This window comes from Delphinapterus leucas, chromosome 9 (assembly GCF_059928025.1).
Source record: "Delphinapterus leucas isolate spDelLeu-1000000601 "Yukka" chromosome 9, BTC_Dleu_Yukka2, whole genome shotgun sequence".
Taxonomy (NCBI): Eukaryota; Metazoa; Chordata; class Mammalia; order Artiodactyla; family Monodontidae; genus Delphinapterus; species Delphinapterus leucas.
The window spans coordinates 92,942,962-92,969,249 of NC_143137.1; the positions used below are offsets into that span (position 1 = coordinate 92,942,962).

The following is a 26,288-nucleotide window of genomic DNA, read 5'->3' on the forward strand; positions in this document are numbered from 1 at the left end:
CAAATAAAATTTGTAAATATTTCTTTAGGGTAAGTATGTCATTTGATACAATTTGTCACATAAGCATTAAATCAATATTATTAAACACTGGTAAGCTTCTCTATATCTTTACTTATTTCTCAAGGAGTGAGAAATGTAAAATAAATTCTTATACTGCTATTACATATTTTTCCTTATATGTCTAATTCTTTTTGCTTTATATATTTAGTGCTATATTCACCACATACAGGTTCATAACTACTTAATCTCTGTTCCATTTATTCAAGCTTTTAAAACTTTAAATTCTACTAGGTCCAGTTTTAATATTACTACAATTGGTCTTTCTGTGAGTTTATTTCACACTCTCTCTGCTTGCCCACCCCCCCCCTTTTTTTTTTAATGCTACCTTGCTGGCTCTGTTTTTAATCTTTTGCTAAAACTGGTTTTCTTTTTCTCTTTTTTAGAAATTTGTATTTTGAGGCTTTCTGTTGATTTGTAATGTGTATACAGACTTTTCTACTCAGATTTAAATATTTCAAAGACATACACCTATTTCTTGAATGAATAACTTCAGAAGTTATATAAGAGTTGCTATAGACTGTCTCCTATAAAAAGGTTGCCAAATCAGTCACCAAAAAGAGGAATGGGATTACCATGACTGACTTAGACCAGGGTTGAAGGAATGTTGTAGAGTCACTTGTAATTATTATTAGGCATTCATCTAAAAAAAAAGGCTGACAAAGTAAGGATCAGTGTTCTTGGATGTTAAAAACATGATTGTAAACAAACAAAAAAGTGGATGGGCTGTAAAATAGAATATCCACAGCTGAAGATCAAATTAGTGAGCCTGAATATCAAGCTGAGTGATGCTGGGAATGATCCTCCCTAAAATTCACTACTAAAAAATTAAAAGTTTAAAGGGAAAATTGAGAAATGGAGGCTAGATCTAGATATCCCAATATTCATCTGATAGGAGTTGCAAAAAGAGAGAACAGGTAGAATGGAGATAGATAAACAAAGAAATACTAGAAGAAAACTTTCCAGAGTTGAAAAAGACATGAATCTTGTATTGAAGAGGTCCATGGAATGCAAAGCAAGATATATGATGAGGGTCACACTTGATATACGTCAAAATAATATCTCAGAATTTTAAATTTTATTGGAACTTTACATTTATTTGTTGTATACTGAGAAAATAAAAACAAATAGTCTGCAAAAGACAGAGAACCATACTGGCACCACACCCCCTCACCATTAACACTGGATGCTATAAGTTTCTGCAAAGTCTAAGGGAAACAACTTTGACCTTAGAATTCCATCCTCAGTGTGTTAGGGAATAGTGGTGTTCCCTCGGCCTTCTTGCTTTGACTGAAATCTAGCTCTTCCCTGAGGGGACTGACTGCCCTGCGGCCTTCTCAAGTGATGGCGGTTTTTCTCCCTTGGACCACTGGGCCTGGAATCTAGTTAAGTGTCCTTTTTGATGCTCATTTTCACTTTCAGACTGTTCTTGTTGATGCCTTAAAACTATGGAGATTTGCCCCTTGTGTCATCAGACTGCTTCACTCATGCCTCCCTGCTGCAGTTATTTACTGACCTCTGACTTGTCCTTCCCCTTTCACCCTCCCCACCATTCTTTGAAGATTTTAATTCCTGGCTCACTATCACTGTGTCCTATTTCTATCTTGATTTCAGCATCCGTGTGGATGATCCTTAAAATCTTGGCTTCTCTGTTTCTCTGCCGCTCCTCCAATGGTCTTATCCTCTACCTCATCTCAGCTACTCATGTCCCTGTCATACCCTCGACTTTATGGCCACGAGTTCCATGACCCCTGCAAACCTCAATTCAAGCACACTACTTACCCTACGCTGGAACGCCCTCCCCCCACCCAAGTTTGCAGCCCACTCTAATACTCGGACTCCAACCACCTTTCTCACTCCCTTATACACATCTGCAACTGCCTTGTCACGCTCTTGCTTTCCTGTATTCATGTGAAAAAGCCAAAACTGTTCAGACCCAACATCCCCAATGTTTAAATCCACTCTGTCTGCATCCGTGCAGCTGAACATTGCTGGAAAAACACTCAACCATGCCCACTAGTTTCACTTTACTTCATGATCACTAATCTCACGTGGGCCCTTAAGGCTACCCAACAGTTATACTACCATGGTTCATCAGTTCTAAAGCATAGATGTTCACACTTAAATCTCTGAAATGAGGATGTGTCTTATATATGCCACTATGGTATGTCATACTTTAATTGGTAGAGTTTTCCCCTTTTTAGTGTTACCTAAAAAATAGTGTGTCTTACAATCAATGGCATCTTTGATAAAGCATAATTACCTCATACTTTTCATTCTCTCGTTTTCTCACATGATCATTTAATACTTTTTTCTTCTCTACTCAAATCTCCAGTATTTCCTTCCTGTATTAGTTTGCTAGAGCTGCCAAGGCAGCATTCTTGCTGTGTCCTCACATAGTCTTTCCTCCGTGTGAGTGCATGTCTCATGTCTGTGTATCCACATTTCCTCTTCTTATAAGGAAATCAGTCACTGGATTAGGGCCCACATCAAGGGCCTCATTTTAACTTAATAACCTTTTAAACGACCTTATCTCCAAATATAGTTACATTCTGAGGTACTGAGGGTTAGGATTTAAACATGTAAATTTTGAGGGGACACAATTCAGCCCATAATACTCCCCCATTCTCACGTTCAGTTGGTGACTTTGTTCCCTATTTTCACAGATATAGAAATAAATGAGAGAAATGCCAAAGTTCCTACTGTATCACCCCCACCTTTCACTAACTGTCTTCATTTCATTAACTTCTTTCCTGTCACTATGGACAAACTATCCATATTCCTAGAAAAATCTCTTCTTGCCAAACAAAGAAGTTCCTTCCAGCTCAACTTTCTCTATGGCATTAACAATTTTTTTCCATATAAGTTCTAAGGGGGCCAGAGTTTTGTTGTTCTGTTCTTCTCTACTCCTAGCACCTAGAAAAAGCTCAATATTTAATGAACAAATACAGATATATAATAAATATATCCCTTTATATGCAAGATAAAGGAATGCACTTAGAAGGGAAACCCTTCACTGGAAGCAGAATTATAAGAGTATAACAAGTAAGAGAATAAAATGGAACAAAGTTAAGTCAATCAGTTCTAGAAAGGCAGAACACTTCATAAGAACAAGAAGTAGGTTGCTAAAGAGAGGCAGTCACTTGAAGGAAAAAGACTCCTCAGTGAGCATTTAAGATATGGGCATATAACAAGGACAGAGGGGATTCAGAGAACCACAGCTGATCAAAAACCTCACTTCACTGCCAAGACAGGGAGCCTTTGCTATTCTTCTCAATTAGGATATGTTACATGTATATGGTGACCACTGTATGTTTTCATTTGTCTCCCATCCTAACGGAAGTTTCTTTTTTCTTTTCTTTGCCTTCTTTCTTTTCTCTCTTCCTTCCCTCCTTCCTTTTTTCTTCTCTTCCTTCCTTCATTTTTCTCTCTTCCCTCCCTCTCCCTCCCATCCTTCTCCTCCTCCTTCATGTCTTTGTCTTCCTCCTCCTCCTTTCAACTGCAATTACCCTGTTTTCTTTCTACCACTGCATATTAATATGGTGGAATTGATTGAGTGTATAATTTAGCCATAGTTTGCCATGAGTTGTGCTATATCTAGAATGGAAAAGAGAAATACAAATCATCCAGAGTTCTGAACTCCAATATGAATGAATAATGAGACTCTGAGTTTTCTTTATAAGGAGATGTTTTGTTATACATATACATTAGATAGTTACATTTTATGAGGTTTGACTATTTTTAAGAAGTGTATCTATGCTAAATGCAATGTGGAATCCTGGGTTGGATTGTGGAACAGAAAAGAGATCATTGTTGGAAAGACTGATGAAATCTAAATAAAGTCTGCATTTTAGTTTTAGTTTAGTATTCTCAGTTTTAACAAATGTACTATGGTCATCCAAGATGTTAATACCAGGCAAAGTTGTGTGAAGGCTACATGGGAACTCTCTGTACTATCTTCACAACTTATCTGTAAATCTAACTTCAAAATATAAAGTAAAAACAAAACAAAACCAAAAAAATACAAAAAAATGTGTATAGAAGGAAGCCTATATATGGAACTTGGGCTGCTGGGAGGTGGAATGTCTTTTCTTACTTAGCATTCATTCCCTCTTTGTCAATAATATTCTGCTTTCTATTAGGAAACTATGCGTCCTTCTACTTTCAGTCTCTGTGGTTCAGAGGGGACTACTAACTTTACCTCTGTGTAAAAAAGTCCAGATTTCTGCCAGTTGTTTAAAAAATGGGAAAATCTGGCAACACTGCACTTCTGTATTGGACATTAAGTTAGTACAAATGTAAAAAGTGACTAATTTCTCAGCTTCTTTCACATGTAATGAGAGCTAGGAAAAAGATGGCAAGACAAGTGTTTCCTCTTGCCCCTTCAGTCCTCTCTGGTAGCTGCATGTTGAAGATGCTTCAATAACATTAGGGATTCTGACTTTCAAAGGATTAATAACAATTTTAAAGACCAAAGGGAAAGGTAATATGCAGTATTTATTCCAATGTTGCTTTTGCATCATCAAATTACAGATATGTTTAAGAGTCATTTGATAAAATCAAAACAAAACCAAAGAAAGGCATGCTGATATTTTCTTATGATGAAAGCTTACCCTAATTATAAAGTAAAAAAAAAAGGAAATGAAATTTGAGTGCTAGAGTCATAAAACCCAACCAAATACATTTATCCCAGATAATGTGCTCACCTAAAGAAAAATAAAACTCTGGCAGTCTCCTTTGAACTCCTATTATCATCTAGCCTCATAAGCATTGGGTTTGATGTCATTTCTTTTATTACTTTATTATTTATTTAATTATTCTTTATTTTTATTTCTTAACTACCAGAAAGTTAGTGACCCATCAAGATTTGGGTATTCATATACAGAGAGAGGAATGCTCTCTGAAAATACAGAAAGTAGTCCACTAGAGAGGCTACTGCATCTAAGGCCGGGCTAAAACTAGAAGACCCCACCACCAGCAACAGCATCCAGACAACAGGAAGACAAATGAAGCTGCATCGAGGAACTAGAGAATTAGATCAAGAAGCTGGAGACATCTAGGAAGCTGGCTAACGAACACTGGAATCTCAGGAAAACTGCAACCTTCCTAACCACTGGTAACAGCCAGAAGCCAACTGAAGACAGCCTCCGACTCACTTTTGTTTTCCAAATCTTAAGCAAGTGCCTCTAATTGGAAAGCCTGAATTTATATTCAGAACTCTGTGGGTGCAAGGGAGTCAGGGCATTCAAAAAAAATTTTTTTTTCTGTTTTTTTTTCAATTATAGTGACAGTTCAATCTGTGGCATTGGCATAAACAAATATTTAACACAGATTATACATAAGGACTGAGAGAAAAACAAAGAAGGAATTATACTTCCTCTCACACAGAGACAAACGACAGGATTAATACCTTCAACCTTCTTATGCCTGGAACCGTCCATTTCCAGCTCTACTGTCATTACCTTAATGTAATGCACAACCATCTCTGACCCTGACTATTTCAGTAGTTTACTGAATGGTCTTTGGGAATCTACTCTGTCAATCTTCTATTCTGTTTTCCACAGAGAAGCTGGAGCAAAACAAATTTTTAAAAATCAGTAGACTTTATTTTTCTGAGCAGTTCGTGTTTACAGAAAAATGAGCAGGAAATACAAAGAGCTCCCCCATACCCTCTCATTCTCCTCCCACTTCCAGTTTCCTCTGTTATAGACACCTTGCATTAGTTGTACATTTGGGAAAATTGATGAACCATTATTGACACATGATAAACTAAAATCACAGAGTAGACTCTGTGTGTGTTGTACATTCTCTGGGTTTGGGCAAATGTATAATGACATGTATCCACCATTACAGTACCATCAGAGAATAGTTTCACTGCCCTAAAAATCCTGTGTTCTACCTGTTCATCCCTCCCTCCACTTATCTACCCCTTGCAACTCCTGGCAATCTGATCTTTTTACTGTCTTCGTAGTTTTGTGTTTTCCGATTGTCAAATGTTGGAATTATATAGTATGTAGCCTTTTCAGTCTGGCTTCTTGCACTTAGTGTTAAGCTTTTAAGGGCCTTCCGTGACTTTTTGTGACTTGATAACTTTTTTTCTTTATTGCTGAATAACATTCCATTGTATGGATCTACCAGTTTGTTTATCCATTTACCTACTGAAGGACTTGACTTGTTGGCTGCTTCCAAGTTTTGCAATTATGAATAAAGCTGCTATCAACATTTGTGTGCTGGTTTTTGTGTGGACAAACATTTTCGACTCATCTGGGTAAATAACAAGGAATGAGATCGCTAGGTTGTTTGGTAAGAAAGAGTATGTTTAGTTCTCTAAGAAATTGCCAAACTGTCTTCCAAATTGGCTACACCATCTTGAATTCCCACCAGCAATGAAAGTTCATGTTGCTCCATATCCTGCCATCATTTGTTGTTGTTGGTGTTTTGGATTTTTGCCTTTGGACTTAACTATTGTAACAATGGTATCTCATTGTTTTGCAAATATTTTCTCGCCACCTGTGGCTTATCTTTTCATTTTCCTAACAGCATCTTTTGCATAACAGAAATTTTCAGTTTTAATGAAGTCCAACTTATTTTTTCTTTGATGGATCATGCTTTTAGTGATGTATCTAAAAAAGTCATCACTAAACTGAAGGTTACCTAAATTTTCTATGTATCTTCTTTATAGGTTTGTGTTTTACATTTAGGTCTCTGATTCAAGTTTATTTTGTGAAAGGTGTAAGGTCTATGTCCAGATTCACTTTTTTTTGCATGTGGATTTCCAGTTGTTCCAGAACCATTTGTTGAAAAGACTATCCTTTCTTCATTGAATTGCCTTGATCCTTTGTCAAAGATCAGTTGACTACATTTTTGTGGGACTATTTATGGTCTCTGTATTCTGTTCCATTGACCTAGTTGTCTGTTCTTTCACTAATACCACGTGGTCCTGGTTACTGTAGCTTTATAGTAAGTTGACATCTGGTAGTGTCAGTCATGCAACTATGTTCTTCTCAATGTTGTGTTGCCTATTTTGGGTCTTCTGCCTTTACAATTAAACTTTAGAATAAATTTGTCAATATCCATAAAATAACTTCCTGCAGTTTTGATTGAAATTGTGTTGAATCTATAAAGTAGGGAAGAATATCTTGACAGTATTGAGTCTTCCTATCCATGTACATGGGATATCTCCATTTTCTTAAAAAACAATTTCTTTCACCAGTTTTGTAGTTGTCCTTATATAGATCTTACACATATTTTGTTAAGATTTATACCTAAGGTTTGTTTGTTTTTCTTTTGCTAATGTAAGTGGTACTGGGTTTTAAGTTTCAAATTCAAATTGTTCATTGCTGGTATATAAGAAAATGATTGCCTTTTGTATATTAACTTTGTATACTGAAACCTTGCTGTAACTATAACTGCTTAATCCTGCTTCCAGGGTGTTTTTTCTTTCTTTCTTTCTTTCTTTTCTTTTTTTGTGATTTTCTACACAGGCAATCACATCATCTGTAAATAATGTTTTATTTCTTCCTTCTCATTCTATATCTTTTACTTCCTTTTTTTGGTCTTATTGCATTAGCATGATATTGCATCATATTGCAGTATTATGTTGAAAAGCAGTGGTAAGAGGGGACATCCATGCCCTCCTCCTGATCTTGGTGGAAAAGCATTTAGTTTCTCACTATTTAGCATGATATTAGCTGTAGGATTTTTGTAGATGTTTTTTATCAAGTTAAGAAAGGTCCCTTCTGTTCCAAGTTTGCTGAGAGTTTTAATCATGAATGGGTGCTGGATTTGGTCAAGTGCTTTTTCTGCATGTATTGATAAGATCATATGATTTTTCCTCTTTAGTCTGTTGATGTGATGGATTACAGCAGTTGATTTTTGAATGTTGACCCAGCCTTGCACACCTGAAATCCCACTTGTGTATGGTGTATAATTCTTTTAATACAGTTAAGTATAAAAACGAGGTCATGGTCAGAAGGTTATTATACAAAGTTCATGAGCAAATTCAACCTACTATAACAACTCTAAGTAAACATAAGTTTTATGCACAAATATTTTTTAAAGTTTCCTTTTCTATAATCTCATGTTGACAGGTTACAATACTTGGAGGACAATATTAAATATAAATCTAAGAATGTTATAGGAATAGTGTTTGTCCTTCTGAGTAAACACACACTTAAGTACATTTAACCTAGATTTTATGGTAACTGCTATGTAAATATTCTCTGACCTTTAAAAAAACCTCTAAACATATTTGCATTCCCCAAAGTACTTCTGCCAGTCTTAGAAAGCTTTCTCATTACATCCTATTCTGTACAATTTTAGACAAGTCTCAACTGCATTAATTGGGGTTTATAAGTTTTTTCATAATCACAAAAAACTGACCTATTACCACTTATTATCTGTCCTTCCCCCACTCATTTGTAGTGCTATATTAACCAAATATCAAGTTTTTATATATGTGTGAATTTGTTTCTGAGTTCTCTATTTTTGTTTCTTTAGTCTGTTTACTCTTACACCAATCAGTCATTAGATTTACAAATTTCTTTATCTGGTAGAGCAAGCCTGCTTACATTTTTCTTCTTCAACATTTTTATTACTAATCTTGACACTTTTCTCTTCCATATAAATATTGGAATCATTTTGCAAGGTCCACAAAACTTATTTTGAGATTCGATTGAATTTATAGATTAATTTAGGGAGAATGGACATATGTACAATATGTCCATCCATGAATAATATCTCCCTATTTAGTTGTGCTTTTTAAGAAGTTCTTCAAAAATGCTTTGTAATTTTCTCTGTTGTCTCCCCCAACCCCCTTCCCGCCAAGATTTATTGCAGATTGCTATTTGGAGGCAGAGGCATTTTATTGCATTTTTTTGACTGATGTGTAGGAATGCTGTAATTGTATATTTTTCTTGGATCCAGAAAAATAGTTCAAAAAATTCTGCCTCCCTTAGAGTTGTACCGACAGTAATATTATCTGTACATAAGATCAGTTTCATCGCTTCCTTTGTAACTTTCACACTTCAGATATCTTCCTTTCCCACTTCTGGAAGACTTCTGTGTATTTAATTTTAAGCAATGCTTTTTCTTCATCTACCGAGTTATTAGTATAGATCTTTTCCTTTAACCAATAAGATGTATTATAGAAATAAATTTCCAGATGCTGAGCCATCACTGCAATCCTGAGATAAACCCTATCAGTTCTTTCTTGGTTTGTTTGTGAGCAACTGCTGAATTGTCATATCTTGTTTAGGATTTTCAGCAACTATGTACATAAGTGAAATGATCTATAATTTCCATTTATACTGTCCTTGGCCTGGTTTGAGATCAGTTAATACCACAGGTGTAAGATGTCTTGGATACTTTTTAACTAAAAGTCTTTATAATACAGGAATTAAGTATTCCATGAAGGCTTAGTAAGTCTGTATCATCTGTGGGGAGAACTCATGATTATCAACTCAGTCTCTCTCATGGTTATTGGTTTATTCTGACTTTCTATTCCTTTTTGAGTCAATACTGATAATGTATCAATATTTTTCTAAAATATAACACATTTCACCTATGCTTTCAAATACTATGGTGTAAAGTTGGTCATCCTGTGTTTGCGTGACTTTCAAAGCCTTTATTGATACTAATATGACTTCTTCATTTAATCATCAGTATACCAGAAAAAATTAGTCATCATTTGTCATCTGGGTCCAATGGGCCCTTTTAATTTTTAAAAACATTTAAAGTTATTTGGCAAAATGTAGAGAATAAAGAGATAGAAGTTTGTTAGACATCTTAATAAGAATGTAAACATAGGAAACCCAAATTTTTATTCAGTATTTTCGTGGTTTTGGAAGTATTTAATACATAAGACGGGTAGCATCTCGAACATAAATAGGTATTCATCTACTGTCACAAACTTAGAATACATTCATCTTATGAACCTTGACTCCAGAGTTTAAATATATCTCTAATGGGCTTGAGTTTATTATTACTTCTTGTTCTTTTTACACTTGCATCTTCAAAATGCAATACATTTAAGAACTTTGATGTCATATTTTTGTTAAGGAAAGGATGGTCATTTCTTTTTGCTTCATAATTGCAAAACACTTTCACTTTCAGATTTATAAACACCAATCAGAATGGTAAATCCAACTGATTTTTCACTTTTACATAATCTATTTCCTTTTAATCAATTCTGAATACACACCTGCCTTTAGTATTTGTCTACCTACAATTCTGATTAACAAACATAAAAGATGTTCTTGTCACAAAGTTCTGTGATGAAGTCTTTCCTTCTGGATAACTGAGTAAATGAGAATATCATAATTCTTTCGTCCTTAGAAATATATTGTTCACTCATTGATTCTTGAATCTGAGAAAAATCTTTCTAGGATATTGTCATCTGAAAATTTATACTCTGAGAGTTTGCTTATAAGAGACCAGAGTGCTGATTAGTTTAATAATCATGAAATACCTGATAATTTTCTTTTCTTTGCCATTATGGGTGAAAAATGAAAAATGCCAAATTCTTAATTGTGCTCAAGTAAAAGCTTAAAAAAACATTTACAGAGATTGTGTCTCTAGACTTCTTTTATCCCTTCTTTAAAGATGAAGCAGGATTTAGGGCAATGCAAAGAAAACAGAAGGATGATGCAAGTGATGATTATCCTTGCATTATCCTTCTAGGTGATTCCATCACTTTGTTTTCTTACTGCAGTTCTTTTTTTAAGCATAGTTCCTGATGTTACACCAAAGGTTAACATTGTTTATATTTTTCCTTTTGTGCTTTTTTTCATCAATCTGTTTTTTTGTCTTTCTTTTTTTTTTGGCTCCACAGTGCGACTTGAGGGATCTCAGTTCCCCGACCAGGGATTGAGCCCGGGCCACAGCAGGGAAAGCCTGGAATCCTAACCACTAGGCCACCAGGGAACTCCCTTTTCATTAATCTTTATCGACTTTAGTTAATCCACAGAATAGTCTTTTTTGTTGACAATCTCTATAGCTTTGACTTGTTTCATTGACTTATTTTTTTGAGGGTACTTTTTGTTTTTCAATTTATTGAACATTTTGGTCAGAAAACATGATCTGCCTATCAATCAAATCTTTGAAATCTGCAGAGTCTTTGTGATTTAGAAAACTTATAAAAAATTTATTATATGGGCTTCCCTGGTGGCGCAGTGGTTGAGAGTCCGCCTGCCGATGCAGGGGACACGGGTTCGTGCCCCGGTCCGGGAAGATCCCACATGCCGCGGAGTGGCTAGGCCCATGAGCCATGGCCGCTGAGCCTGCACGTCCGGAGCTTGTGCTCCGAAATGGAAGAGGCCACAACAGTGAGAGGCCCGCGTACCGCAAAAAAAAAAAAAAAAAAAAAATTATTATATACTTGTGTACTTGAAAAAATGTGTACATATTGTATATAAATATATAATTTCTATTTTATATACCAGTTCTTTATATCCCTACAAATTCTACATCTGCTTGTTATATCCATGTCTAGTAGAGATGTGCTAAAATCCCCACTGTGAATTTCAATCTTTTTATAGCTTTTTATTTTAGATGTTATCTTTTCTAAACCAACAAATAGATTGATTCCATCTATCTAATCCAATCTAAAAATCTGCCTTTTAAAAGATTTTACTTTTTTAAGATTCATTGTTATTACTGGAATATTTGGACTTACTGCTGTCATTTACTTCTTTTCCTGACTTCTCTTGGATTTATGGTTTACTATATTCCTCTTTCTCCCTCCTCTGATGATTTGAGCTTTAAAAATTTTAGTCATATATTCCCTAAAGTAACTTTGAAAAGTGATGTACCCTTTTATACTTTTCAAGTCAACATAAATACACTTTTATCGTAAGTTTCAAAAATTGCAAAGGAAGTCATTTCGGTAACATTGATGTTTTAAGCTAAATCCATTACATTATTAAAGTATCCAACTGAATCTAATTATCACAGTAATTTGCTATCTAAAAACACTCCTTAACACAGTAGGAAATTGTACACTATTTTATTCCCAACTCATATTTCCATTTTACTTTCCCACGTAATTTTTATCTCATTGTAATAGTGTAATGCTTGAAAGTCCTTTACTGATAGCTTGTCATACATCTGTGTCTCAAAAATGTATGAAAAATATATTTATTGAAATTAAAAAATATTTTTAGAAATAAAAAAAACATTTCCAATGGCTATAAACTTCAAAGTGTTCAAGTTATCTGTTATCTGGATTATCATTATTATTCAAACAATAAAAACACCATAAATACTGCTAATTGCTAGAATGAGACATTAATTTTATTACTATTTTTAAACTATAGATATAAATGCTGAGAAAACTCACTCATACAAATAAAAAGGGATAGACTTTTGTTATAGTGATGTCACTTAATTCTTGTACACCTTTTAAGTTATATGCCAAAAATAATAAACTGATCATCAAATTATTTTTAATGATCTTTAACTAACAATCTGATTAAGTTTTCTTCAATTTTGTTGAAAACAAAGAATTGAAAAACCACCCTCACTGAAGACCTTGTTGTTCAGGCCATTTTCTTTCTTATATCCTTGGAAAGTTACAGAATATAAATACCTGAGAAGGAAGAATTAATCCTAAGTAAAGCTGGTTTTCCAAAGTTAAATGCACTGTCCTCGACTATGTTTTGTGGACATTTACACCCAAACCTATATGTAAATACATGTTCTGCTTTTAAAAGTATTGTTTATGGTATTTTATCAAACTAAGATGTACATTTTAACATCTCTGAAATTGGGGCATCTTATAATTGACAGCATATTATAGTTTAGTTGGCAGTGTTTTTACTAAGTGGTATATAATGGATTATATATAATTATAAATAATAGTTTCTTAGGTTAGATGAAAAATTAGACTGTGGAAATTAAGAGCAAAAAAGAAAAGATGTTGGGTCATTACTAAGTTCTGGGTTTTTACAATGTATACTTACGACTATCATGTGTTTTATTTACAGTAAAATCCACAATATATTTCTGTTAATTTAAACTAAACACATAGTAGGAATGAAAAATAAAACAAAGAAATGGCTCAGAGACAATAAGCAGGAGACTTGGGCCAGGTAAAAAATTAATATGGATTTATAGAATCTAAAAATGAACTGGCAAAGGATAATAAAAATGTTTCTCCTAAGAATCTGAAAAATGCTCTAGAAAATATAAAAATCATGAACTTACCTCTGAAATATGATCTTTTAAGATGTAAAGTTAGTATGTCAGAAAGAAACATGGAAATTTTAACTTCTTCCTCCTTGAAATCATGCAAATTATGCTATTAAGACAGGTTTGAGACATATTCATCAGGTTCTTTATCATTATTGAAAATGGGGAAAAGACAGTTGGCTTGACAGCAGATTCACCAAAACCCATCATGCCTGTATACCAATCTTAAATATTCTAAGATAAATGAGGCAAGCAACTTTTTCATTGTTTCCTAAAAATAAAGTGCCTTTCCCTTCACATTATGTTCATGCTCTCTTTGCTTTCACATGATTCACCCACAGGAAAAATGACTTTTTGAATAGTCAGGAGACAAAAAAGGCAAGGCCTATAAACAAAAACTGTCATCACGCTATCTCCCTAATTGACAACACATGTGAGTTCTGAGTATCTCCACATGGGCCAACATAACTCATTTCTAAGACCACACTTCACCTGTGATGAAAACACGTTAACTTCCACCGTACTTCCTTGGGCAGTCAGAAAGGTCTGCTTGAGTTCAAAGGGCAGGGACATAACTCTCTATCTTGATGAGGTAGAGGCAAGGTACTGGAAGAGTCTGAGGGACCTGAAATATTGTTGGCATCATTTTTGAAAAACACAACCTGCCATAGGTTTCTTCTGTCAAGTGGGAGAAGGGTAATTATGAAAAGGCACAAGGGAAAAAAAGAGAACTGGCATCATCCACTGATCATGGAAATGTTCTTTAAGCATATCATTTTAACTAAAGAGTACATCTGGGATTTGAGGATCTGGATCAAAATCCCCTTAAAGCTATCTTTGCCTTTGCAGTTAAATACTCCCAGAAGTACAAACACCCGTGTTTGAAAACCCAGCTACAGATTATACTTCCATTCTTTAATTATATGAATATTTAAGATGCATACTTAACTATAAATTTCCCTAACACAGTTATTTAGCATCTCTGCAGAGGTAAAAACGTGTATTCTGGAACAATTTAAAAAATCATTTTTCATTTAAAAGAATGATCAATTCCTTTCACTCAGCTAAACAAAAATAGGCTAGTAATATAAACAAACCAATATCAATGTCGAAAGACCTTTGATAACTATATACACTACCAACCAGAGCAGTAAAGCAATGTATCTTTCCTGAGGACAAAAATGTTTCTCTTAAAATCAGAAAGGTCAGACCTCTGGAAGATGTTGGTAACTTGGCAGAAGAGAAATTTTACATTTAGTTAACATTACACTTATAAAGTAGTAAAATAAAATGCACATAAGCCATTAGAACAATTATAATTTGAATGTTTTCCAAATATGATACAAATACATTAGCATAAAACCTTTCTTGACTTCCTTTATTTTTGCCAATAATTCAGTGATCTCCAAGCAATGGCTTAATAATTATTTCTAAATGTCACTTCCTAGAGATAATATTTCTTACCTATTAAGTTCAATAAAAGGTATGCAAAAGTATTGTACTTGCTCTAATTTTCATCATACATCATGACCTCAAATCATCTAGAAATACAAGATGTTAGAAAATAAGGACATTCCCTTTAGAACATTGGGGGAAAAATTACTATTTATATATAGGAGATAAAGGCAGAGCAATACAGTAGTTATAATCAGAATGTCTGCATCCACTCACCAAATATTTATTAAGCACCTACTATTTTCCAGGCATCATTCTAAGAGCTGAGGATATAGGGGTAAGTGAGAAAGTAACAGCTACCATTTAGAGGGCTCACTATGTGCCAGGCTCTGGCCTAAGAGTTTTCACACATGTAAACCCATTTAATCCTCAAACACAACACCTCTATGACATGGGTACTGTTAAGTTTTTCATTTTACATATAAGAAAATTGAGGCACAGAGAAGTTAAATAATTCACCAAGCTAGTAACTGGTAGTAGTAGTCCTGGGTGTCATGGAGCTTTTATTAATCTAAAATCCTTCCCTTCTCATTTTGTTTTGCCTCTGTGAAAAGACCTAACATACAAATAGAAGTGGTTATGGCTCAAATAGGTGGTGTAACCTTTTCACTTTTAAAGCTTTCTTTCTGGGAATGTTTAAATAAAATTTTAGCTATACTTTCATCATATATTGTGACCCTAAAATATCTAAAAAGCCTGAATGTTATAAGACTTGATTTTGTTTAATTAGTTGGGGAAAATGAAAATCCCCAACATTTTCAATTTTCTCCCCATTACTGTAGGAATAGGTATGTAGCATTCCTTCCTTTGGAAAGCCTTTCTTTAGTCCAGGGAGGCCTGGTGGGGCTGAAGACCATGGGACCCTGCCTCATTGTAGGGGTGAATCCATGTCCAAGCTAATCATGCCACACTGCCTTGATCATAGTTATTGGATTAAGACTCTAAAATTTGACCTAAGCATGGCTAATCTGTCTTCACTGAGATTGATAGAGCTGGGAAATGTTCTCTTCACAATGGAAGTGACTTAAGACTGCTGGTAGCCATCTTCCTGGGCCTCAAGAGAAAATGACTCCACAATACTGAGAGATGTGGAGTAGAGAAATTCAGATGGAGAATTCTTTAATATAGCTATGCAAGAAGTAGGTCTATCCTTGTCCTCTGCAGTTAAATGAGTATGAAGGGTATGAATATTTTTTTTAATTTAAGCTTAAGCGGGTTTCTGTAACTTTCAATCAAGTTTCAATGCATTTTTACAAAAGCATTACATAAAATATGCATGCAGAACAATGGTTATAATATGAATAGAAATCTCCTTTATTCTTTTCCTTTACCCCCTTTCCTTATGAACAAATAAAGAACTGTCTACAGGACAAAGGACAGTCTATTTCATTTTCAATAGTATGCAAAATATATACTTACGAATTCTAACTATGTGATTACAAAGCATTATTTTAATAATTCTTTGGCATATGACAAAGCACAATATAGCTAGAAAGACAAAATGTTTTATTTTGAAACATTGGAAAAACATTAAAAGACAAATGTCCATTATATAACCAAGAATGTTAAGTATTTGGAAACTGTCAATCTTCTAAAATTGGTAGGCACTTCCAGAGAGCTAAATATTGCAAATTATCCTACCATATGTCTTCTCTAACACCAAAAATACTTGATATGATGAAGGAAGACACAACTAATTATTCAAAGTCACCACGTTAGGGTTCAACTTAATTACAAGCAAAAGTTTTGTCCAAGATGTTCCTGACAAATGAAGCTTCCAGTTGAATTTCAGAAATGTTAACAAAAGTATCTTCCTTTTTTGCCTGTGAATGTTTGAGTATTGCTGTATTGTTGGCTTATATCCACTACAGATACTGGTTCTAGGCCAGCCCAAGGGTCTTCAAGCATTGAAGGCTTGAAATAACTTTCCAACTCATTAGACATTCTCTTTTCTCTACCACGCCCTGATCCAAATGGTGTAGATGTCCTTGGAGAACCCTTTAGAAAAAAAATCATCAGTTAAAAAGACATTTAGTAGAGGTAACTGGTACTTTTTCTTTAGAGGCTAGAGGGGATCACACTGCTAGTTAAAAGTTGTGTCTTGAACCCAAATATGTTCACTTGCAAAGTCCATCCTTCCTTTAATCTAGTGTTTTAAAAAAGTATTTAAACCTATTTGATATACTAATTTATTGATAGTTTTATGCCCACTGTCACTTCAAATCCTTTTGGGTTTCTAATGTAATAACTTTCCCAAACTATAAACTGGTGATGAAGTAAGAAATTACTTGTACTGTAGTCTTTCCCTCAGTATTTCCCTATTGCTTCTGGAAGCAAATTAAACTTTTTTTTTTTTTTAACCCTACAGCTTCAAAATTTCTAGAACCCTCCCATCTCATTAGCTCCACACTCAAAGGGATGGGTTTGGTTTAGCATAAGTTGGAAAACTACCAAGCATATTTAAGATGTAAACCACAGAATCCTAGACATACCAGAAAGAAGCCTTAGAGCAGAAGCCAATGTAGTTGAAAAACTAAGGCCAAAATGAAAAAAAAAAAAAAAAAAAAAGAAGAAGAAAAGAAAAAAAGGGAAAAGGTGCCATCAGTAGGAAGATGGCACTAGCCTGTAACCCTAGAGCTGAGCCCTATGCCGGGGATTCATTCGCTTTTTTTCCTCCTTGAAGACCGGGGACTCAGAATAATTTACTGCAACGAACTGGCCAGGCCCCTGACGAAGGAGAGGGAATTAGGGAAATCTGTGTTTGAGCGACAGTGTACTGGCTAAAAGTAGGAGGACTATAGAAACAAAGTACAGCTCTGCAACTTTTTACAGCATTCTAAAGAAAGTTATACTTAACTTCTCTGAGCCTCAGTTTATTCATCTGCGACATGGGGCTAACGATAGTATCTCACTTCATAGAGGATTCAAAATAATCCACGCAAGGGGATTATCAGTACCATGCCTGCCATACAGTAAGAGCTCGGCAAACGCTGGCTATTATTACCTGGGGGTGGGTCTGCTGCTGCCCTGGGGAGTAGCCGAATTGCTGCTGGGACCCCGCGGGGGACTTGGAGTAGTTGCCAGGGTAGCCGCCAGGGGACGGAGACCCGAACCGGCCCCCAGGGAAGCTGCCGCCGTGTCGCGGAGAGTGGCTGCTCCCGTAGGGCCTAGACCTGGGCCCGTACGGCGGCGTGTGGTGTGGACTCCCGTACCCGTCCCGCGGGGATGGCGGCCGCGCTCCGCCTCCGCCCGGGGTACCCCGGAAGCTGCTCCCGCTACCCCAACCTCCTACACCCGGGCTGGGGCAAGGAGGAGTCGGGGGTCGGAAATTCTGTCGGTGCATCTCAGAAGACGAAAACGAGGACCTCAATGGCGCTTTCTCCCGCCGGAACTGTCGAGACCAACCGTTCACAGACACTTGGTGGTCCTTCACCAAAACAGTCCTCCGCCCGCCAGCACCATAGACCACATTGGTTCCGGCCTCACAAAGGTTCCTCTGGGGCGGCGGGATAAGTAGGTTATCGAATTGGGTACAGATTCAGCTGATTTAAGTGAAGGAAGGAGGAAGAAGAAGGATAAAGGAAAGGGCGAATCCCGGGCCCCAGCAACGGCCTTTGCAGTCTCGCGGGCTTTGGTTGCCACTGACTGACGTACTAGACGCCTGCCGAACGGATGGAGGGGGGCCCGGAGAGCTCGGCAGGGCCGGGCCCCTCCCACCTGGCGGGGGGCGGGGACCGAGGTGTCCGCGGGCGCCCCCAGTGGCTGCGGTCGCGCGCGCACTTCGTTCTCCACTCACGCAGGGAAGGAGGATTTCAGAGGGGTTCGCGATGCTGGCGACGCTGGCGACGCTGGCGAGGGTCGCGGCTCTGCGGAGAACCGGCCTTCTCTCCCGCCGGGGCGGCGGGAGGGGGCTGTGGACCGGCCGCCCTCAGTCAGGTATCCTCCGAGACTCGGTCCGGGCGGCGAAAGGGACCCCAGCCCCAGCCTCCCCACTCCAGCGGCATCCTGAGGAGAGCGCCGCGCTTTCCAGAAGTATCCGCTGCCCCCGGCGCCCGCCCTTTGGCCTTTCGCGTCTCCTCTTGCCCTGGCTCCGCGGTCGCCCCGTTGTCACCCTGCCCGGCGTCCAGGCCTGGGTCCGGCCCCTGCGCGGTCCTACTGGGCGGACTCGCCTCTCTCCCTTACTCCTCCCCCCTTGTCCCCCAAGTTTAAATACCTTGAAAAATGCACCCCCAGCCACATTTCAGGAAGGGTTTCAGACTGCACTTTATTATTATTATTATGTTTTACATCTTTATTGGAGTATAATTGCTTTACAATGGTGTGTTAGTCTCTGCTTTATAACAAAGTGAATCAGTTATACATATACATATGTTCCCATATATCTTCCCTCTTGCGTCTCCCCCCCTCCCCCCTCCCTATCCCACCCCTCCAGGCGGTCACAAAGCACCGAGCTGATCTCCCTGTGCTATGCGGCTGCACTTTAAATAACTCGGGGGCGAGGCTGTGCTCGCAGAGGCCGGACTTTACTCCCTTCCTTGTTGTTGTTAAATGCAAGCGGGTAAGCGAGTTGGTTAGGAAGCAGAGAGCCTGATTTTCAAAATTAGCAACATTTGGCTAAAGCTCTTAAAATAATGATCGTTTCACAGACTTTTGGTTAAAAAGAAAAGTGTGATCATTCAAGAATGACCCCTAATGTAAAGCCCCCCACCTTTGTACCGAATACCTGTCTCAGAATTTTATTTAGAAGATGAAATTTAGATTTACTGCAGTTTTCTAGAACTTTCTTTGCACCTTCCGAATCTGGGAATGATAGTCCACTGTGAGTCTTGAAATCATCTTGTAGGAAACAGAATCTTAAAGAATTTTCAGACTCATTTAGTCATGGCCTAATGGGTAGCCTGGACCTGTGCTTTTCAGCCTGTGAACCTTCTTGCAGGTGCCACTCCTCACTGTCCATTTGACACGTTCTGTAACGTGGCAAAGCCGAAGAATGGGATGTTTTCTCAGCTTCTGTCCTTGATGAATGGAGATACACACACACTTTCCTGTGGTGGTTTGTTCTGAGGGAATTCGGTTCATCAAGCTTTTCCTTTAGATACAAGTTGTAGAACCAATCAAGGCAGGATAATGCCATCAAGGCTTTGTGATGCAGTTAAGGCCCGGGGATCCCAGATTATTCACTTTATTATATGCTTTTGTCCTGGCCAAAGCTAAGCACCTTTCTGGACATTGTCTTTGGTGCTTAGCTTAATGCCTGGTAATTGAGCTGTCAGATATTTATTGAATGAATGAGTGGGTCACATCATATTGGTCAGTGATTCTCACCTATAATACCCCCTTTAATATCATCAACTAATCTACATTTTGGGGGGAGGGAGCAGAAAAATGAGGGTGGCAGGGATCAAAATTACCTTTGTTAATTTTTAAATGACTGGCAAATGTTTTGCAGAATTGAGTGAAGTACTGTAAGTTGTCATTTTACTTGCCTTACACTTCTGGAATGCTCTTTCCTATAGTGATACACTGCTATCTTCTACACATATGAACTTGCATTAGAAACGGGGGAGGTAGATTTTGACAGGTAGATTGCACATGACAGTGTGCCTGTCATCATGTTTTCAGGTATATATGAGGATTGAGGGAGAGTACATTCTTAATTATATGAAAACTCCAGATTCCCCTTGGATCACTTCTGAGAATAGGCAACTTGCCTTTTCACAGATGAGAAATTGTCCAAGAAAAGTGAAGTGACTTGCTTGAATTCACATAGCAAATGGATGTGGGACCAGAACTCAGGCTTCTTGAATCCCAGGCAGTTGTCTTTTTTCCTAGGTAAAGAAATATGAATTGACACTCAGTCCGTCCTTTGAAAAATGCAATAGATAAATAAGCATGTAAAATTCTGATAGTGGTACTGCGTAGCATATTATTTTAGATATTTAAAGATTAGTAGATACAACCTTAGTATTGAACTTTTGTGAATGTAGCTAGAATCTTCCGGAGTATTAACCTGGGAATTGCAGTCTGGCTGCCTGAACTGGTGGGTCTGAGGTTCCCAGATACATACTTGTGTTGGTTATTTATATGGTGGTGAGTTCAGGGAAAGAGAGATGAAGGAAGTTTTATGTTGCATTACCTGGAAATAGAAAAGTGAATTGGGATGATGTATATGAGAGTTTGGTGGCTGCCCCATGAACTAAGTCTGAGTCCTGTGGAGAGAAAAGAGCACTTTTGTGAGTAACACAGGTATTGTTCCCACAAAAAGAGAATTGCAGCACTCTTTAGGGAGGACCAGCATTAGAAAACAGGATCCTCAGTAGGATAGTGCTTTTATTGAAGACACTGTTAGTGGCTAGGTGCTGTCTTCAAGTGGCATTGTACACAGAGGACATCAACAGGCAAAACGTCAAGGAACTTTCTCAGGACCCATGAGTTATATGGGGAGCCCCCAGATTAATTGGTTAACTTTGTGGTGGTGCATGTTTTATAAGTTTTACTTGTATAAGAGTACCACTAAGGAAATTTAAGTGTAAGTGAAAATGGGGCCTTGTCTATTTCTATAAGACTGAGGATCTTTATTTGGGTTACCTAAGATTTTTTGGTGTGTCTTTTTTCAGTAGATTAAACAAATTTTTTTTTTTTTTTTTTTGTAGAGCCTTTATGAGAGCAGATGGCTTTTTGCAGGAATTGGGGTCTCGTAGCTGCTCCCTCTGTCCCCTACTTTAACTACCTCCCTGAAAAGACACTTCTGGGGCACTGCTAAGGAATTCCTAGGGCTCTCCAGAAAGGGTTTGAAAGCCAGTATTTTAGGTAGCTGTCAGGTATTAATGAGTGCTGCAAAAGTAAATACTTTGGTTAGTTTTACTGCTTATTACCAAGGAGTAAATATTTTCATGTTTCTGCATGGTCAGGGCTTTCTAAGCCAAGGAAACTAGAGCCTGGGTTAAAGGGCAAGCCTTGGAAGTTAAAGGATGACTGAAATGATTGTTAGAGAACTCTCAGGAAGTTTATGTTTATATTTCAAAGGGGTATAAAACTCAGAGCCTTGGAGACATTCCCAAGATTGAGATTGTAAACCCAGGGAAGTTTATCTTTCCCCCTGGAGACATTTATTTATATTCCAAAGGGTTAGAACCCAGGGATCATCCCCTTTTCTTCCGAAGGAGAATTTGCTTACATTAGGGAGATAAGCTTTCTCTGCTTTTCTTGGGGGAAGGTGGCTGCTGGGCAGCTATCCCATACAAACTAATAGATTTATAATTTTGGGGACCTATCCTGTGGTTCAATCCTTATATGTGCACGCCTAGTCCACCAGCTCTCATTATGACGCCTGTGGCATATTAGGTGTGGGAAAAATGGTGCATTTCTTGATGTAAGTAATAATAACTCTGATCTCTGCTTCAAAAACCTCATGTTTTTGAATACATATAGATATTAAAAAGTTTATATATATATATATTTTTTTTTTCCACGCTGCACGGCCTATAGAATCTTAGTTCCCTGACCAGGGATTGAACCTGCACCCCCCTGCGTTGGAAACACAGAGTCTTAACCACTGAACCACCAGGGAAGTCCCCCCCAAAATGTATTTTTGATGATGAAAGCACTTCTTAGGACAGAAGAATGTATTTAATAGTTTCTATGTATAGAAATTTTTGTTCTGATTTTAGTATATGTGCTGCTGAAGAGAGCCCTAGAAATGTTTGTACAGTCATCCCTCCGTATCTGCAGGGGATTGGTTCCAGGAACCCCCTTTGGATACCAAAAACTGAGGGTGCTCAAGTCCCTTACTATATAAAATGGTTTAGTATTTGCATATAACTACACAACCTGTGTATACCTAAAATCATCTCCATATTACTGATAATATCTGATACAATATAAATGATATGTAAATAGTTGACAATATGGTGCAACTGCTATGTAAATAGTTGTGGGAGGTGCAGCATATTCAAATCGTGCTTTTTGGAATTTCTTGGCATTTTTTTCTCCCAAATATTTTCGGTACACTGCTGGTTGAGTCTGCACTTGGGGAACCCACAGATACAGAGGGTCTACTGTATGTATACTTAGAGCATAAGCTTTATCTTAATATTTCCTGAAGCCTTTCAGGTTACCTCAGTTTTCCTTATATAGGTTCTGTTGTCAGCTGTTCCATGTTGAAGACTGTCAGTCGTAGAAAAGTAAAGGCATCTCTGAGATTGATTAGCTCATTTACTGATAAGGTGAGACCTGCCTTGAATGCAGTAGACCGCTTAACTATCACTTATGTAATGTTCTCATTGATAAAGCAGGTATTAGAAGTAACTTGTTTTTGCCTCTGAGAGCCAAACTACTGTTAATCATCTTCTTTTCAATTCTAAGCATGTATCCACCATCCACAGTAGTCAAGCACAGGTGAAAAGTATTATACATGTTTATTTCTTTTAGACTAATATTCTTCACCCATGTGTAATGCAAGTGTTAATGCATTAACTCACACTTATAAAAGTTTTCATTGAAAATAATAAAATTGTTGACAGAATACTTTGACATGAAGAAAAATGTAAGAGTATGATTATTCTTTTCCAGACACAAATGTTTGTTTTAAAAGGAGTAAGTAAAATTTTAATGTCGCCAGAACTGGTATCTTTGTATTTTTCCAATTGTAAAAACAATACGTACCTTTTGTAGAAAACCTGAAATGTTTAGGAAAATAGAAGGCAAGAAAAAATATTAGTCTCTTATCTAAGAAGCAAATATTTAATATATAAATAGAAAAAAATAAACCTCACATACTTTAAATTGGAAAATAAAAGCTTTTTAAAAGGGAAAACCAACTATACATGAGTATATAATGTGGGGTTGGAAAAACATGATACCTGTACAGAAAAGAGTTAACATAGCAGGCCTCAGGCTGCTATCTTTAGAAAGACCTTCTTACAAGTGTGGCCCTTGTTTGGCATCTGGGAATTTGGCACTCAACTGCTTCCTAATTAATAAGGGTGCCTAGATGATTTGTACAATCAGTGTGATTTATGGATTTATGGTGAGCACCTGCTATTCTTCTGGGAGTCCAGAATTTTGGTGTATGCTGAGCAGAGAGTGCCTATGTGAAAAGCCCTCAATAAAGCCTTTGGATTCTGGGTCCGTAATAGACTTCCCTGAGCAGAAACATTGCACATGTTACTGAATTTTTTTGTTGCTGGAGAAAGAAGCAACAAAAGAAGCTTGGCATGGCCCCATCTTTTTCACTGACTGATTGGGTCATATATCATTTTGCTGTAATAAACCTTTAGCCATGAATACAACTATGTGCTGAGTCCTTTTAGCAACTCACTGAAGGTGCGGGTAGTCTGAAGGAACTCTGAAACAATAGCAAAGGCAGAAAGTAAAAGAAATGATTTTTCGAAAGTGAAATTCCAAAACCATCCAAAAAACCAAACAGCAGGTAAAGAAAAATTACTTTTACTAATTATGACTCATAAAAGGTTAATATTCTTACTACACGAAGAATCCATACAAATCAATAAGAAAAAAGGTAAACACGCCTGTAGAAATATGGGCCAACGAGAAGAATAGATTATGTTTGAGAAGAAAAAGAGCAAGTGTTAAAAACAATGTAATTTAGAGGTCATTAAATAAATGCAAATTAAAATGGTGGTAGCATGCAAATTTTTAACTGTTAAATTTACAACAAACAAGTAAACAATATGCTCCCCAAACCAAGTGATCATATGCAGGGTTACGGAAGATGGTGGAGAACACTGTTTTCATATACTGCTGGTGCCAGTATATGTTAATACTGCCTTTCTGGTGGACAGTTTGATGAAATGTGTGAAAAGTTTAAAAGAATTTATAACATGAACATGGCTAGGTCACCTTAAGACCTTCCTCTGTCCTTGGAAGCATGCTTTTCATTCTTCTTTCTCCATCCCCCAAAACTCTAAAAGCCTTAGAGAATAATTTTATCTTTACTCCTTAAAGAGAAGTTCCTGGGAGGGTTCTGTAGCCCTTCACAGAAAGCATCCTAAATTCCCTGTAGACATCTCCTGCTCGTCAGAATTACCCATTGGAAGCTGTTGAAAACAAATCATGGGCTTGTTTCTTTATTGGTTTTGGCCCTGCCATGCGGCATGCGGGATCTTAGTTCCCCCACCGGGGATCGAACCTGTGTCCCATGCAGTGGAAGCACGGACTCTTAAATCACTGGACTGCCAGGGAAGTCCCGAAAACAAATAAAATCATAAGACATTTTTTCTCACATATGTATCCGTCCACACACTTCTTCCAGGCTGTCCCTTCCCTTCCCTTCTGTTCCTCCTCCGTTTATCTGCAGTGGGTCTGTAAAATCGGGTTCCCTACCTTTTTTGTGTCAAAAGAGGCTCATCACATTCACAGTCACAGGTGCCCCACCTCCACCTTCCCACTCATCGCGTGCACACATTTTCTTCTTTGCCGTGATAATTATCATTTCCCTCAAGTACCTGTGATGGCGTTTTGCTGTTTGTCCCCTGGAAGGGATGCCTTTCCCTAGTTGGCACAAAGGTCTTGCCTTTGCTCAGTCTTCTCCGGGAGGAGAGCCACCACACCAACACGGAGAAGTTCCAGGGGCCTCTTGGGTTTGTGGGCATTCATATTTGGTAATTCATTGCTATCATTTGCTCCGTGAGTACCTGCTTCAGCCACTTCTTATCCTCTGAGTAGTTCACTTCAGGCTGGCCCTTTAAGGAGGCCTGAACACTGACGTTTTTTTCTCTGGCTTCCTGACTTTTGGTTGTGAATCCTATAACTATAAATTGATTTATAAAGTCTATAATTGGTGCTGTTTTCTACCTTTCCACGTGCCAGTCTATAGCAGTGGTCTTTCTCCTAAATGACTTTTGAAAGGCAATTCATTGCATATATTAAGTTCATATTTAAAAGTTTTTATCACAAGTAGATTTTACAAGAACTAAGATGAGGGTAAGAGCTGTAATGTGTAAGGAATATGTTTTCCTTCTGCCCAGTGGGAGAAGGCTTATCATGAAAGAAGGCTTATTTTTAGGAAAAAATGTATATGAAAGTTGAAGAGCTGGAAATTGATTTCTTTAAAATGATTCATTTCTTACAAAAGTCTTCACATATCTCAGTTTGAAGACTGCTGCTAACAGTGAAACAACCTACCCCTGAAATGGACTTTCCAGTTGTTGGCTTTGATGCTCTATGATCGCTTAGAGGCTACCATTTTTCCTTCTCCAATGCTTGGTTTCTTCATTGGTCAGGATAGGCTAGATGGGGTGGTGGTACAAATTAGCCTACAATCTCAGTGGCTTAATACAATAAAACATCTTTCTTGCACATATAGCTACACTATTTGAAAATTGTAGCTTCCAAGGTCACTGTGGCAGGAGTATAGAAGCCTGGAGGATTTTGTGGGATGTTTTTAAGGATCAGGGCTGGAATTAGCTTATGTTTCATTGGCCAGGCCCCCCGGCATTTGGGCCCAACCTAATTGCAAGAGAAGCCGGGAAATGTAGAAGAGCAGAGGGATTTGGGATTAGCACTGATTTGTACTTTGGTTGTAGCATGCTTTACCTATCATTCAAAAACCCTTTATCTGGTCTTTT

General features: G+C 37.4%; 2 protein-coding genes across 5 annotated transcripts in view; one reads left to right on the forward strand and one right to left on the reverse strand.

Moving 5' to 3' along the window:
• The window catches only part of MPLKIP (M-phase specific PLK1 interacting protein), a 30,404-nt gene extending 12,038 nt beyond the window's left edge, over window positions 1-18,366 (reverse strand). The window contains exons 1-2 of the mRNA XM_022593049.3: window positions 17,705-18,366; window positions 1-16,698 (exon numbers count right to left, since the gene is read on the reverse strand). The exon at window positions 1-16,698 is cut by the window's left edge and continues 12,038 nt beyond it. Of these exons, the coding sequence (XP_022448757.1) occupies window positions 16,498-16,698; window positions 17,705-18,043 (540 nt within the window). The 5' untranslated portion in view covers window positions 18,044-18,366 and the 3' untranslated portion in view covers window positions 1-16,497. The remainder of the gene's footprint in view (window positions 16,699-17,704) is intronic.
• Window positions 13,056-26,288, forward strand: part of SUGCT (succinyl-CoA:glutarate-CoA transferase) — a 793,918-nt gene continuing 780,685 nt past the window's right edge. The window contains exon 1 of one of the 4 annotated variants that reach the window (XM_089917071.1): window positions 13,056-18,636. In XM_089917071.1, coding sequence (XP_089773197.1) covers window positions 18,373-18,636 — 264 coding nt within the window. In that variant the 5' untranslated portion in view covers window positions 13,056-18,372. The remainder of the gene's footprint in view (window positions 18,637-26,288) is intronic. The other 3 variants (XM_089917070.1, XM_022593044.2, XM_089917072.1) reach the window with 3 other exon arrangements.